Here is a 15,605-nt window from a genome sequence, read left to right on the forward strand (position 1 = left end):
TTGTGTACATGCCAGAACCCTGGAAACCTGAAGACCAGCTGACCGGGGTGCATGCGCATGCCGGCCAGCTGATCTTTGGGTTTCCGCACTCCAGTACGTGCAAAGACCAGCTGGCGTGCGCCGGAAACCAGAAGAACAACTGGCAATGGCATGCATGCCCACTGAGAGGGCTCTGCATGCCATCTCTGGCATGTGTGCCATAGGTTCACCATCACGGATCTAGATAGATTGTTTTCATCAAATAATTTCCAGATGTATGTGCCTGTTTGTCGAACAGAATATTATCAATGTGACTCTGTTACATATATTATATGTTTTAATCTCATCTCAGGGGAACCTGGAAGGCCTGTATCTTTACATCCAGATAATGCAGAGCGGAAAGAGTGCTATTATCACATCAGTGATGTCCCATTGTGTGACAGTGTCTTAGCCAATAACACCACAAAAGAGGAATGCTGTTGCACAGAAGGAGCAGCCTGGGGAGATAATTGTGAAACATATCTGTGCCCAGTCATTGGCTCAGGTATATTGCACTATTGTTTACGTAATAAACATAGGAACAACAAAAAAGGAACTTCCTAAATGCTTCTTTGCTTTGAATGTATATGTATGTGTATGTTTTTTTTTCTTCCGTTCATTCGTGTCTGATCCTCAAAGACTGCCTGGACAAGTACCTGCTGTTTTCTTGGCAAGGTTTTTCAGAAGTGATTTGCCATTTCTTCATTCCTAGGGCTGAGAAAACAATAACTGGCCCAAGGTCACCCAGCTAGCTTTGTGTCCAGGATTATACTTTGCAATTTCTAATTTCTAGCTTGATGCCTTAACTACTACACCAAACCAGCTTTCATGTGTTTTGGTATATGTATGTATAGACAGCATGTATATGGTTGTATATGCAGATGCATAGCTATAAAGCTGCCCAAATCAGGCCTGAATATTGAATACATAATCTGCTTCTTCCAGGGTCCTCTAGAGCTGTACACTGACAATTTTCTTTACAAACTTCCCCAACAAGGAAAGATTGGAAACTAAATAAAAATTATCCATATCTGTTGACTCAAGTTGTGGCCTCTTAAGGAGATGAGAGATAATAATCTCTTTAAAAAACATGGATGTTGCAGGGAGCCAACTGCATAAAAAATAGTACAGAGATGCCAAAATCTTAATGTCCTTATATAGATTCAATGGTGTCACCATTTCTAGAATCTTGTGTGCAGTTACACCTAAAAAAGGATATAATAGGACTAAAGAAGGGTCAGAGGAGGGCAACTAAGGTAATGATAGGTCTGGAGCAGCTCCCCTATCAGGAAACATCGCAACATTTGGGGCTTTTTAATCTAGAAAGGAGTTGTATAATAGGGGCATGATTGAAGTATACAAAATTATGCATGGTGTGGATAAAATGAACAAGGAGATCCCCTTTCTGAAATATTATAAACAGAGGTCATTCAGTGAAATTGAATCCTGGAAGAATCAAGACAGCCCCCCAAAAAATTGTTAATGGGTAATTCAACTTTGGAATTGACGACCACAACATGTAGTGCTGGTTACCAGCTTGGCTGGCTTCAAAAAAAAGTTGGATCAAGTTCATGGAAGTCATGAGGATCAATGGTTATTGAACATGATGGCAGTATACAACTGCTGTGAAGGCCATCTGCTGGGGGATTAATGGCCTTTTTGTCCAGTTGCTTGGCTATATGAAAACAGACTGATGGACTAGATGGGCCAGGAGTCTGATCCAGCAGGGATCTGTTTATGTTCTTCATGTTATCTCCTGGGAGACTTTAATAAGCCAAGATGGACATGAATCTAAAGTCACCCTAACCTGTGAGGTCACCCACACAGCTCCAAGGATGATGGACAGTTCATAGGGCTAATGGATTCACTCTTCATAAGTAACCAGATAAGAATGCCTCAGGCAGTGCCGTAAAATCTATGCAGTCAGATTCAGATTCTGAATGAATCTGAGCGATTGTTTATGATTGATGCCTACAATATTCCTGTCAGCACCTCACAAGTGTTCCCTTGGCCCCTATTTACCAGGAAAGTCAAGGTTGTCCTAAACAGCACTATTGATCTTAGGGGTATCATGATCAGTAGTATCTCAGTTATATAATATGCTTCTTATATTTTTCCCTTCTTCTGCATTTCATTTAATTATAATTCTTCTTTGTTAATTTTTTTGGCAGTGGAATATACTGATATTTGTCCCAGTGGGAAGGGCTATATTCCTGTAGAAGGAACCCTGATTTTTGGACAGACATCTTATACAGGTACTTCTAATTCTAACAAATCCAACAGCCATTTGAAGCTCAAACCCAATGGGAGGGATGGCTTATATTTTAGAAGAAAAATTTTATTTATTCAAGTGTTAATATCCATAATCAGATCCCCCCCCCCCTAGATGCCACCAAATGTGAAATGCTTGGCTCTGAGCTCTGTCTGTCATTATGCATTATATAAGCAATTATTATAACACAATGAACAATTCTCGTGTTGAATTATGACTTTTCTACCCTTGTAAAAACTTCAGAGAACTGCCAGTGATCCAGCAGTAAATCCAGCTCACTTCACAGTGTTCATTTTGATGTAAATCAGTGGGCTTTTCTGTATGTTCGCATTTCTTTTTGTATCCAGAATTGACTTCAATAGCCAGGGCCTTGCTGCAAATAGACAAGTTTTCCACCAGAGATTTTAGTGTGAAGAGTGTTCTAAAAATCCCTCCCTCCCTCCTCCCTTCTTCCCTCTTATTGAGATTCATTTTTCCTTCCATAGATGCCAATGAATGTGAAATGTTTGGCTTTGAAGTCTGTCGTAATGGACATTGTGTAAACACAGTACCTGGATACACCTGCTTCTGCCATGTTGGATATTTCTATCACTCCAGTCAGTTTGCATGTGTTGGTGAGAATCCTCTCCCTGCTTGTTTGACCTACTTGGCATCTTTTGTAAAAAGGCATTCTGTGACATTTGTAGGGAATGATACATTTACTGAAAAACATGGCCCAGGGTGAGCAAGAGATCCAAAATATCAACTATTAATGGGGAAACTTCCTTTGAGTGTTCTATATGTAAAGGTGTTCTATATGTGAGAGTGAAAGAACTCTTTTTAAAACATCTGCTTGAGTGAATTCTCTGCTGTGATCGTAGATCTTGATGAGTGTCAAAATGAAGAGATCTGTGCAAATGGCAAATGTCTGAACACAGCTGGTTCTTATCACTGCTTCTGTGGCCTTCCCCTGGTTCTGGATGTAATCCACAATCGCTGTGTCAACGTTTCCAACAGTGCAGGTGAGATTCCTCTGGATAGTATATAAACTGGTCTCTATAAACATAGAAGGGTTCTGATAGAATCCTGTGAATGTAAGTTTTGTTCTTGAGTTTAAGATGGCAAAATAAAATAGAGATAAGGTCAGAACACATTATAAAATATAAACGTGGCAATTGTAGCACAGTTGTAGTACAAGTGAACCCCAAATTTCTGTTGCTAAGTGAAACATTTGTTAAGTGAATTTGTCCCATTTTATGACCTTTCTTGCCAGAGTCGTTAAGTGAATCACCGCAGTTGTTAAATTAGTCAAACTGTTGCTAAGTGAATCTGGCTTCCACATTGACTTTGCTTGTCAGAAGGTCACAAAAGGGGATCACATGACTGTGGGACATAAATATGAGTCAATTTCCAAGTGTCTGAATTTTGATCACATGACCATGAGGATGCTGCTATGGTCATACGTGTGAAAACTCATCTTAAGTCACTTTTTTCAATGTCATCGTAACTTTGAATTGTCATTAAATTAATGGAAAGCACACACGGTTTCCTATGTAAAAAATAGTAAATTAAGATGTGATCAATCTCTAGAAGATTGGAAGATCAACCTATAGAAATAACTTCATAAATCTGATACAGAATTTAATTCTATGGATGACAGTTCTACATTATCAACTTATACTGTACAACATTTGAAAGTTGGACATAAGGCTTAAATATCTGGCCTTCTATTTGATTTCTTAAATGAGGACAGAATTCTTGGGAAAATTGCTTTCTCATTCTGATTTAGGATTCATATTAGTTAATCATTAGTGAATATCAGTTTGTTTTTAATTATGTTATGAAGCCTTACATTGATACACGGTATTTTAATATGTGGTACGTTAATATTGCTTCATAATTTTCATTTAATATTACTCTGCCTGTAAATCTCTTTTATCTTTTCTTCTTAATTAAAAAATATTCTAAAAAATGAAGCACCAAAGTAGGAAACTTACTTTAAAACTATGACTCTCACTGATTGACCTTGGGCATCTGTCAACCTGATCTACTTCAAAGGATTGTTGTGATAAAGGGGGAAAGGTAAAATAATGTTGGAAAAGACAGAAGGAAACAACCAGCATGCTCAGGGGCTTGGACAAGAGAATGTGGTAATGTTTAGGATTTTTTAATCTTGAAAATAATGGCAATGGCACCTGACTCAAATATCTAAAAACATACATGGCATTGAGAAAGAGTGCAGGGATATTTTTTTTTTTGGGGGGGGGGGGGTTCAAAACACCAGAACCAGGCATTATCCAATGAAGTGGATTGGAAGAAGGGTGAGAAAAAGAACAAGTATATAATTAATCAGTGACTTTAATGGTTTTTTTTTAAAGAATTAAATACATGTGTTGGAAAAGAGGTCTAACAACAGATATTAAGCAATTTCTGCATGGTTATATTGCCTTCTAGAGTCATTCAAATATCATAGTGCCAAAATAACAGTAATATAGACAGACTGGGTATTATTGTGGAGACCCTGTAAGTCAAAAGTGTAGAAATGAACTTAACCTTGAAAACTCACTGCTATATCTGAATTGAGGGATGCGGTGGCTCAGTGGTTAAGACGCTGAGCTTGTTGAGCAGAAAGGTCAGTAGGTCAGCGGTTCGAATCCCTAGCGCTGCGTGACAGAATTAGCTCCCGTTACTTGTCCCAGCTTCTGCCAACCTAGCAGTTCGAAAACATGTAAAAATGCAAGTAGAAAAATAGGAACCACCTTTGGCAGGAAGGTAACAGCGTTCCGTGCACCTTTGGCATTTAGTCATGTCGGCTACATGACCATGGAGATGTCTTCGAACAGCGCTGGCTCTTCGGCTTTGAAAGGGAGATGAGCCCAACCCCCTAGAGTCGGGAACAACTAGCACATATGTGCGAAGGGAACCTTTATCTTTATCTTTATATCTGAATTAGAAGCAATACGCTTCTAAATAACAGCTGCAGGAGGGCCAGGTGGGAGAGGGATATATCTCCCTTTTCTATCTGCATGCTAAGATGGCTCTTGGACTGATTCAGCAATGCTATTCCTGGGTTCTTATGTTGGAAAAAGGATCCTAAAAGTCAAAGTGTTTCATTACTTTGTAAAATATGCTTGAATAGTCTTGACAATTGTCTTCCAATGATATTTTAATCTATATTCCTATCCTGGGCTTCAAGACCTAAATGGCCTTGCTACGTTATGATTCTATATATTGACCCTCAGAACAGTTAAATCCCAAGCTTCTTTTTCTAGCCAATGTTGCAATAAAAGATCAAAATTCTGCAAAAAAGGAAAGAGAAAAGCTCTTTTATGATTATTTAAGGCATTGCAGTATTATGGCCTTAATACAATATAGAGACTGGTTTATCCCTTTTCTATAACCTTTTCTTTTTTTTTTCAATGACAGATAATCCGAATGAACCTGACACTGAATTAGAAATTTGTTGGCAGAAGGTCTCAACAAACTATGTTTGCAGTGAACCATTGCTGGGACGACAAACGACGTACTCAGAGTGCTGTTGCAGTTACGGAGAGGCTTGGAGTCGGGACTGTGCCCTCTGCCCTCCAAGGTCCTCTGGTGAGGATGCATCATTTGCTTCAACAGTTAGGCTTTATAGTCGAATTTAGATTATTAATTGATTAGTCTGATTGCATCCAGTTTTGGTCAACATGATCTAAAAAAGATGTGGAGACTCTAGAAAGAGTACAGAGAAGAGCAACAAAGATTATTAGGGGAATGGAGGCTAAAACATACAAAGAACGATTGAAGGAATTGGGTAAGTCTAGTTTAGTGAAAAGAAGGAGTAAGGGTGACATGATAGTAGTACTCCAATATTTGAGGGGCTGCCACAAAGATGGGGGAGGGGGGGAAAACTATTTTCCAAAGTACCAGAAGGCAAGATAAGAACCAATGGCCCACTAATCAAGGAGAGACGCAACTTAGAACTAAGGAGAACAATCAACCAGTGGAATGGTTTGCATTCAGAAGTTGTGGGTGTTCCATCCCTAGAATCTTTTAAGAAGAGACTGCCATTTGTCTGAAATGGTGTACAAACTCCTGCTCAAGCAGGGGGTTGGACTAAATGACCTCCAAGGCCCCTTCCAACTCTGTTATTCTGTTATATGTCTTATGACCATATCAAAAAAGTAAAACACAAAGTACAGGAATTAATTCAAGGATAAAATGGATAAAAGAAAATATAGTAATACACGTGATAAATAGAAAGAATCAACGTTCAATAAATGCATCACCTTTACATGATACATTGATCTGTTTGATATCATGAGTTCTTAGCTCAACTGCCTTAGCTATAAAAGTAGCAGTTCTGCTCACAATGTGTACATTAGAACCCAGGAGGAAATAGAACAGACTGTGATTCATATCCCAGTAGCCTGTTGTTTCAAATAGGGAAGTTAAATATCTGAGAGGGGCATATACTTGGCAAACAAACATAAGGATTTTATTTGATGGCTGGGGCACCACATACTGTATCTTTGTCACCTTATGATAAAGCAGGTAATTGAAACACCATATTTGACTGTGGTATCCAGCAAACTCAAATCTTGCTCTGGACTAGGCTTTTCTTGAGAAGTGTGTCAAGCTTGTTGACAGATATTTTTCAAACTGAAAAATATTTTTTTCTTAAGATTTAAAGGTCTACTTTTGTCAATAACTCCATATCTGTTTGGGCACTGATATCTGGGATCCTGTGTTTAAAAATTACCCTTGCCTGGGAGGCAGTTAAGGGTAAATACTGGGTTGAAAACCATGTTGCGAAGTAACTTGGTAACTGAAGTTAGGCCTTATAAAAATTTCTGTCTAGATACAAGACCAACTGGATTCATTGTTCTTGTTGAATTTTACTGCCATTGTTCTTTACTAGAATGTTTTTTGTTTTCAGTTCAATTATTTTCAATTATTGGGTACTGCTAACTTTAACTTAACTTAACTTTATTCAATTTCTAGACCGCCCCTCTCTCAGAAGAGACTCGGGGCGGTGTACAGTCATATTAAAACAATAAAACAATAAATATACATAGTATAAATATAGAATAAATATAGGGCTGGAGGAGGTAACAATAGTTCACTGTACAAATTAGTTTAAGTTAGATTAAAAATTTTAAAAATTTAAAATACATTAACCCTTAAAAACTATCCCAGATAAAATATCCGCCAGGAGGTAAAATGGGACTATAGATGGGCCAGGCCGGCTAATTGGAACAGGTGAGTCTTAAGTTTTTGTCGGAAGGAACGGAAGTCAGTAGTAGTTCTAATATCGGGGGGGGGGAGGTCATTCCAGAGGGTTGGGCCCATCACAGAGAAGGCTCTACTCCTAGGCGCCGCCCGTTGGCATTGCTTGGTGGACGGCACCTGGAGGAGTCCCTCCCTGTGAGAGCGAATTGGTCGCAGGGATGTATGCGGTAGGATGCGATCCCGCAGGAGAAGTCCCTGCAGTTTTCTTGGCAAGATTTATCAGAAGTGGTTTGCCATTACCTCTTTCCTAAGGCTGAGAGGAAGTGACTAGACCAAGGTCACCTAACTAGCTTCATGCCCAAGGTAGAAACTAGAACTCCCAGTTTCCTAATTTCTAATCTGATGACTTAACTGCTACAACAAAATGGCTCTCACTAGAATGTATAGTTAATGTTAAGTTTACCTAGTGTTACTTGAAATATTTCTAACATTCATGGTATAAATCCACTCTTCATGTGGATTTATACCATGAAAGACTGCAGAAAAGAGCAACAAAGAGGATTAGGAACTGGAGGCTAAAACATATAAAGAACGATTGCTAGAATTGGGTATATAGAATTTAATGAAAAGAAGGATTGAGGTGACATGATAGCAGTATTCCAATAACTAAGTGTTGCCACAAAGGAGAGGGAGTCAAGCTATTCTCCAAAGCACCTGAAGTTAGGATAAGAAGCAATGGATGGAAACTAATCAAGCAGAGAAGCAACCTAAAACTAAGGAGAAATCACCTGGCAGTTGAAACAATTAATCAGTGGAACAACTTGCCTCCAGAAGTTGTGAATGCTGCAACACTGGAAGTTTTTAAGAGACTAGAAAACCATTTCTCTAACATGGTATAGGGCTTCCTGCCTGAGCAGGGGATTGGACTAGAAGACCTCCAAGTTCCCTTCCAACTCTATTATTCTGTTATCTGAAGACACGGGCACATTCTTAGTTATAGTAAACCAGAAATCCAGAGAAATTCACAAAGAACATACTTGATTTACATTATCCAATCTTTCCTATCTTTTTCGACCACTGTAGAAGCTTAAACTTTTAAATATTGAAAACCAACTACGCTATTAAAAGTTAATATTTTCCTTTCTCACTGCAATGCTTTCTTATTTTTTTCTATTTCTTGGCTCATTGAGCAACAAGCCAAAAGTAGTTTAGGACTGGATTTGCTCAGTTAAGCAAACTGATCACCCCACCCACCACTCCAAATTTTTATACTAAAGCATTCATTATTAGTCATTAGTCATTAGGTTTTTATTTTTTGTTTGCTTTGTATGAAGTAGCTTCCTAATGGAATATAAGAGAAAGCTATTCATTTTGGATGTGGTTAGGAAACTAGTCCAAAACACACGGAATAACCCAAGATAAGGAATAGGGATCTTATGTGGCTCTTCCCACATTTAGTTTAGCTTTCCCTAGAGAACTTTTTACCACAATCTGTCAAAACAATTTCTCACTCCAGGAATCTTATTAATGCTAATTATATCTATTGTTTCTAGAGATTTGAAGTCAAATTAATAATAAATTTGGTAACTCATTCCCGAGTCAGAAAATTTTCAGACTAGTTTACAGCAATTAAAACAAAAACGAACAATGGAGTAAACATGTCCTCAATGTATGGTCCTTAATGGAACTACTTGGCATGGAGGGAAGTATGCAGGGAGCTCCTCAAGGTCCTATTTTGGGCCCAGTGCTCTTCAAAATCGTCATAAATGACTTAGATTTGGGCATTGAAGGGGCGCTCATCAAATTTGCAGAGGACACCAAACTGGGGGGAACTGCCAATGCTTTAAAAGATAGACCCAAGTTTCAGAAGAATTACGAGTGGGCCCTATCCAGCATGATGCATTCAGTGACAAGAAAGTAAGGTCCAACACTTAGCCAAGAAAAATCAAATGCACAGGTAGAGGATAGGCAGCTGGCTCAACGGTAGTGCCTATGAGAGGGATCTAGATGTCCTGGAGGACCACTACTTAAATGAGTTAGGAGTGTGCTGCAGCTGCCAGAAAAGCCAATGCAGTTCTGAGCTGCATCAACAGAGGGTCTGTATCAAGATCAAGGGAAGTTAAAAGTATCACTCTATACTGCAGTGTCGAGGCCCCATTTGGAATTCTGCATCCAGCTTTGATCACCATAATACAAAAAAAAATGCCGAGACCCTAGAAAGAGTGCAGACAACAGCAGCAGAGATGATAAGGGCCTGCATTCTAAGACGGGGGTCACCAACTCCCAGTCTGTGGATCAGCATCAGGCTGTGGCATGTCAGAAACCAGTCCATGCAAAGAAGCAAAGCCCCATCTGTGGGATGCAGGCATCACATGAAACCACACCCTCTCTGGTCGTTGGAAAAACCTCTCTCTGGTTCCTGGTGCCCAAAAGGTTGGGGGCCACTCAGGGCCGGATTTAGATGAAAAGAGGCCCTAGGCTATTCCACTTATGGGACCCTTTCACCTCCCATTTTTAAGTTTGTAAATTACATGAGAGATAATAAAATACATCATTCCTGTGATATATATCAATATATTAAATGAAACATGTTGTAATTGGTACTAACCTTTATAAAAAATGTGGCACGGATAATAAATAAAAATAAAAGCCCCCTCTTGATCTTGAGGCCCTAGGCTGAAGCCTAGTTAGCCTATAGGAAAATCCGGCCCTGGGGCCACTGCTCTAAGTTCTGTGAAAATGACTAAGAATGAAGATACATTTAGCTGGAGGGGTCCTTGGTGTTCTCTGAGCTTGGTTGTTTTCTTGCAGAAGTTTCATTATCCAAACTAGATAACATTATCATGACTAGTACTGATGACATTTCCTAGTTTGGGTAATAAAACGTGTGTAAGAAAACAATCAAGTTCAGAGAGCACCAAGGCCTCATTTCAATCCTGAACTACAACTTTTCTTCTTATTTGTACCACCTTCAGTGCTAGTTGGCAGTGGGGTTTGCTCTCAGTTTACATTCTAGAGCATGAGTGTCAAACACAATCGCATCCCATGACGTATCATACTGTTTGGGCCTTTGTGGAGCTGGGGTGAGCCTGGCGTGTATGTGATGCCTCTGGCCTGCGGGCCGCCAGTTTGATACCCCTGTTATAGAGGCTTGCCCTGTCAGTGTTTCAACACTGAGCTACAAACAATGTTTAGCTTAATGAAGAGAAGATTGAAAGGGAACAAGAGAGCAGTATTCCAACACTTGAAGGGCTGCAGAAAAGAGGGTGGGATGAGAGTGGTTTATTTATTCTCCACTGCACCTGAGGATAGGATAGGATAAGAAGCGATGAGTGAAGTTTGTTACAGGAAGACCCAACCTGGAAATAGGAAGAATTTCTCATAGTGATAACTATTAAGCAGCTTCCTTCTCAAAATTGTGGATGCTTAATCACTGGAGATTTTTAAGAAAAGATGGGACAAGCATTTGTCTGAGATGGTATGAGGACATCTTCAGGGTCCCTTCCAACCCTATGATTCTTTGAAAAACAACACTTATTTGGATTGATGACAGATATAAAGTAGGCATATAAAAGGTATGAAATCAGATACTCTATACTTATATATTTAATATACATGTTATACTGTACATTTTATAACTATATTTTATATAATAATCATGTATCTAATCAGATTGGTAAAATGCTCCTTGGGAAAAGCATTCCATTGCCAAAATGCTATTACAGGCTAATCCACACTCTCAATCCCTAGTTGACTCTGCTGCATCTCTAAAGATAGATAATTTATAATAACACTTGCTATATTCAGACAGTATTGTATGAAAAACTGTTCCTTTATTAACCTCTTCTTTGCTCTCTCTTTTTAGATGATTTTTATCAGCTGTGCAACACAGTAAACGAGGCTGGACTTCGAGAAAGGCCCAGCTACGAGTATGGATCAAATCAGGACAGTCATCAATATGAGCTTTACATCCCAGATCTGGAGCCCTATTTGAATCGCTTGGACGACGATGGAGTAGCTGATACCAACAGAGAGGAAAGCAATGCATTTGAGGATAGTGCAACATCACAAAGACAACAGATCCATCCAGATCAGACACAGCCTCGCTACATGCCTGAACATGTTGGTAATTGTCAGGGAAAAATAAACAAAAGCTCAGTTATGCTTAGGTATATACTACCAGTATATTACTCCAATTGTAGGCATTTCAACTTTCAATCCCATTTCCTGCTTTTTAAAGAACAGGTCCAGAGATTCGCCAAAAATGCAAGAAAATCTTGGTTTCAGACAAGTGCTCAAGCCAGATTCTTCCAACATCCAGAGAGAAGTTCTGTAATAGCTAATTCCACAGAGCCAGTTGTGCTAATCCAGATGAAGAGATTATGTGTATCACTCGCAGGATCAGACAGTTGGAAACCTCTCTGATTTCTTCTTGTAATCATTTTTTATGTGCAAGTATTCTTAATTGGATTAAAGAAAGAGTAGGTGCTAGGAGGGCCAATGGAAAGAAAATGTATTTTTCTGTTTGGACTTACGTGTGCATGTGTGTGTGTATGTGTCAGGGGTGGGTTCCTGCCAGTTCTAACCTCTTCTATAGAAAAGGCTCCACAAATCTACAGTGCCATATAGAACCTGTTCCAGCTCCCTCCCCCCACCCATCCGCACATCATCAAGATGAAGAGCAAGAGGAGGAATTCTGGGAGTTGAAGTCCACAAGTCTTAAAGCTGTCAAGTTTGAACACCACTGGGGTTTTTTTCTAAAGGGTTAGGGGTGCAAGGGTCTTGTAACTTGACAGCTTTAAGACTTGCGTGCTTCAATGCCAGAGTTCCTGAGCCAACATGACTGGAGGAGGAATTCTGGGAGTTGAAGTCTACAAGTCTTAAAGCTGTCAGGTTTGAACATCCCTGAGGTGTTTTTTTCTTAAAGGTGCAAGGGTCTTGTAACTTGACAGCTTTAAGACTTGTGTGCTTCAAATGCCAGAGTTTCTGAGCCAACTTTTTGGTTGCTAAGCAAGAGCGTTGTTAAGTGAGTTTCACCACATTTTACAAGTTGGCCACGCCCATCCTGTCACGACTGCCAAGCCACTCCCATCTGGTCACATGGCTGGCAAGTCACTCCCACCCGGTTACATGGCCGGCAAGCCACTCCCACCCGGTTACATGGCCAGCAAGCCACTCCCACCTGGTTACATGGCCAGCCAGCCACTTCCACCCGGTTACATGGCCGGCAAGTCACTCCCACGAAGCAGGCCACACCTACTGAAGAGGTTCTAAAATTTTTTGCAACCCGCCACTGGTGTGCATGTGTGTGTGCACACATACATATACACACACATAATACACATACATTTGAAAGAACCATTTTGGCATTTTTCTTTCTACAAGATTATCCCATATTGTTTTTTAATACCTATTTCATCTTTCAGAACAGTACAGCACCTTTGAAGGGCTACAAGTAGAAGAGTGTGGAATTCTTAATGGCTGTGAAAATGGACGCTGTGTGCGTGTGCAGGAAGGCTACACTTGTGATTGCTTTGACGGCTTCCAGTTGGATTTGAAGCTCATGGCATGTGTCGGTAAGTACCACACCGTAGTTCCATGGAAGAAAATATGGTAGATCTTGCCCAAAACGGTACAGTAAACAGCCCAAAATGCCCGAGTTACTAATACATCCTTTAAAAATGTTGTTAAACATAATTTTAATTGTTGGAAGAGGTTTTTAGTGGATTTGTTGCCATTGTTGATATGCTAAAGACAAGCAAATTGCATTATCACTTAGTGTGTATATAAGCCAGTCTACAGAAGGTCTAACTAGGATTACAAATGAGCATTAGTGATCATGAATCAGGAATGAAAGAGCTGTGTGCATTTGCAGACAGAACTGACTCATGAAAGATTTCAGTGCTTTAGTACTGAAAATTTCTTAAAGCATATTCTATCAATAGCTTTTATACAAACTGTCTATAAACACCACTGCCTGAACATGTCAACCCATCAGTCCTAAGGGCATATTTTCAAGGAGCTCTAGAACTAACCATATTATGGCTGTTTATGCAGTACTGTATCTTGTTTATTGAATATTTATAATTGCTATTACCGCTTATTTAGCCAGTTGAGACTTCAAATAAAAATGCTTCTTTATATGGTAGGTCAGCTCAGCACAAAATGATTGGTGGCTGTAAAATCCAGGTGTATTTGTCAGATCCATCTCACTCAGGAGTGTTTTGCTGGAGAGTTCATGCTCTTACCAAATTATTTGAAGGCACAATTCAAAGTTTAGAAGAGCTCTACTCCCTCCATCCTTCTAAGTAAAGTCTTTATGCAATATGAGATTAATTCAGAAAGCAAATATCTCAAGGTTGTAAAATGAATATTTGAATCCTGATCACTTCACTTTTGAGTCACTTTCAGTTTAAATGAATATGAAGAACAGCCATGGTATATTCAATGTAGGTATGACCTGATAAACTAAAAGGGGTGTGAGAAAGGTTCTGTGTTGTTGGATCTGAATAGCATTCCTTTTCCCCCTGTCCCCATCAGATATCAACGAGTGTGAAGCAGCAAATGCCTCCATGATTCTTTGTAAAGGTAATGTCTGTGAAAACACAGAGGGCTCCTATCGCTGCACTTGCTCACCTGGCACTTCAACTTTAGTGGAGCCTCACTGCATTCCAGAGACTGCACAAAATCCAGAGGCGGCATAATTCCAAAAGACGAGTTAAAGTGGAGGCAACGTTTTCAGCCATTTGCTTCAAGAACTGGAAATCTGTGCAGCTGGACAAGCGTTTCAGGGAACTCAGCAGCTTTAAAACATTTTATTTCCCAGAAAACAAAGACTCAACATGTGGATGTGTCCAATTACAGTATTTCAGCCAGTGTAAACACTCAGGGCCCAATCTTCATATACTGTATGGGCATTGGAAAAACTATCACACCATTTTTATCAGAGATTTTTGGCCTTGTTACTAATTTGCATTGGATAGACCAGCAGTACACTCTTTCCTTCCCGTTCATCTTTTGTTTCTCTGTTTGTATCATAGGTGAACAAATTTGTGCCCCCTGAATTATTCTCACAAGGTTTTACCCCTTTATTGTACCAATTTCTCTTACAGTGTCATCTTACCATTCATAGAATGCTGCTTCCTAAATTTACTTATAATCCTTACTCTAGCCTTTTCAGAAATAGTCTGAGCTTTGTGTACAAAATGGGCATGTCTGCCTCACAGCTACTAATGCATTATGTCCTCTTTATAGTACGACTGAAGGAAATTCACATTCCACAGATAACAGACATTTGGCTTCGAATTGAATCCAGCCAAAAATCTATATAACCTTCCCTTAGAGTTATATTAGCAGATCAAAAGACACAGTACCCTACATCCAAGCCCAGAACATATTTTGCCCTGCAGTTAGAGCAACTATTTATAGTTTGATTGTGGCTTGGACTTCATTGGCCTTTTGGGGGCTTTCTGTTCACCACTGCATCCAACTGCACCTTCTGTGATTGCTGAAATGTTACTTTGGCAAGCTCTTTAGATTTAAAAGGAATGCAGAGTTTTCCATTGGGAAAAAATACAACATGTTAAATAAATGTGTTTTTTTTTTAATTGTGCCTAATGGGGCTGGTCATATATGTTTCTACCTTCTCTTTCTGAGCTGGAAATTCTTGGGAAGAACCAAATTAAGTAGCAGATCCTATTGATTCAACAAGTAGAAGACAGATGGCTAGTTGGGAAAAATACTTCTACAGATTGAGCAAATTAAAACATTTTATATATGACAGTATAGCTTCCAGTCCCAGCAGTATCCTCCAGCAGTATCCATCATTCACATATGTAAGATACTCTTTAGAGTATTAAGAGACTATACCAGAGGTGGTATTCAGCAGGTTCTGATCAGTTCTAGGGAACCGGTAGCGGAACGTTTGAGTAGTTCGGAGAACCGGTAAATACCACCTCTGACTGGCCCTGCCCCTATCTATTCTCTGCCTCCCGAGTCCCAGCTGATCTGAAGGAAATTGGGATTTTGCAGTAACCTTCCCCTGGAGTAGGGAGGGATGGAGATTTTACAGTATCCTTCCCCTGCCACGCCCAGCAAGCCACACCATGCCCACCAAGCCACA

The 15,605-nt window shown here is 39.6% G+C and overlaps 1 protein-coding gene across 9 annotated transcripts in view; it reads left to right on the forward strand.

Annotated features, from left to right (window-relative positions):
* LTBP2 (latent transforming growth factor beta binding protein 2) overlaps positions 1-15,090 on the forward strand; it is a 116,595-nt gene extending 101,505 nt beyond the window's left edge. For 2 of the 9 annotated variants that reach the window (XM_081937333.1, XM_081937336.1), the window contains exons 27-34: positions 332-523; positions 2,190-2,273; positions 2,776-2,904; positions 3,151-3,291; positions 5,696-5,866; positions 11,349-11,609; positions 12,910-13,059; positions 14,024-15,090. In XM_081937333.1, the coding sequence (XP_081793459.1) occupies positions 332-523; positions 2,190-2,273; positions 2,776-2,904; positions 3,151-3,291; positions 5,696-5,866; positions 11,349-11,609; positions 12,910-13,059; positions 14,024-14,187 (1,292 nt within the window). In that variant the 3' untranslated portion in view covers positions 14,188-15,090. Of the gene's footprint in view, positions 1-331; positions 524-2,189; positions 2,274-2,775; positions 2,905-3,150; positions 3,292-5,695; positions 5,867-11,348; positions 11,610-11,723; positions 11,939-12,909; positions 13,060-14,023 lie in introns of those variants that run through there. The other 7 variants (XR_014173965.1, XR_014173966.1, XR_014173967.1 and 4 more) reach the window with 7 other exon arrangements.
* Positions 15,091-15,605: the final 515 nt, after the last annotated feature.

Source organism: Natrix helvetica (genome assembly GCF_964273705.1).
Source record: "Natrix helvetica genome assembly, chromosome: 1".
Lineage (NCBI taxonomy): Eukaryota > Metazoa > Chordata > Lepidosauria > Squamata > Natricidae > Natrix > Natrix helvetica.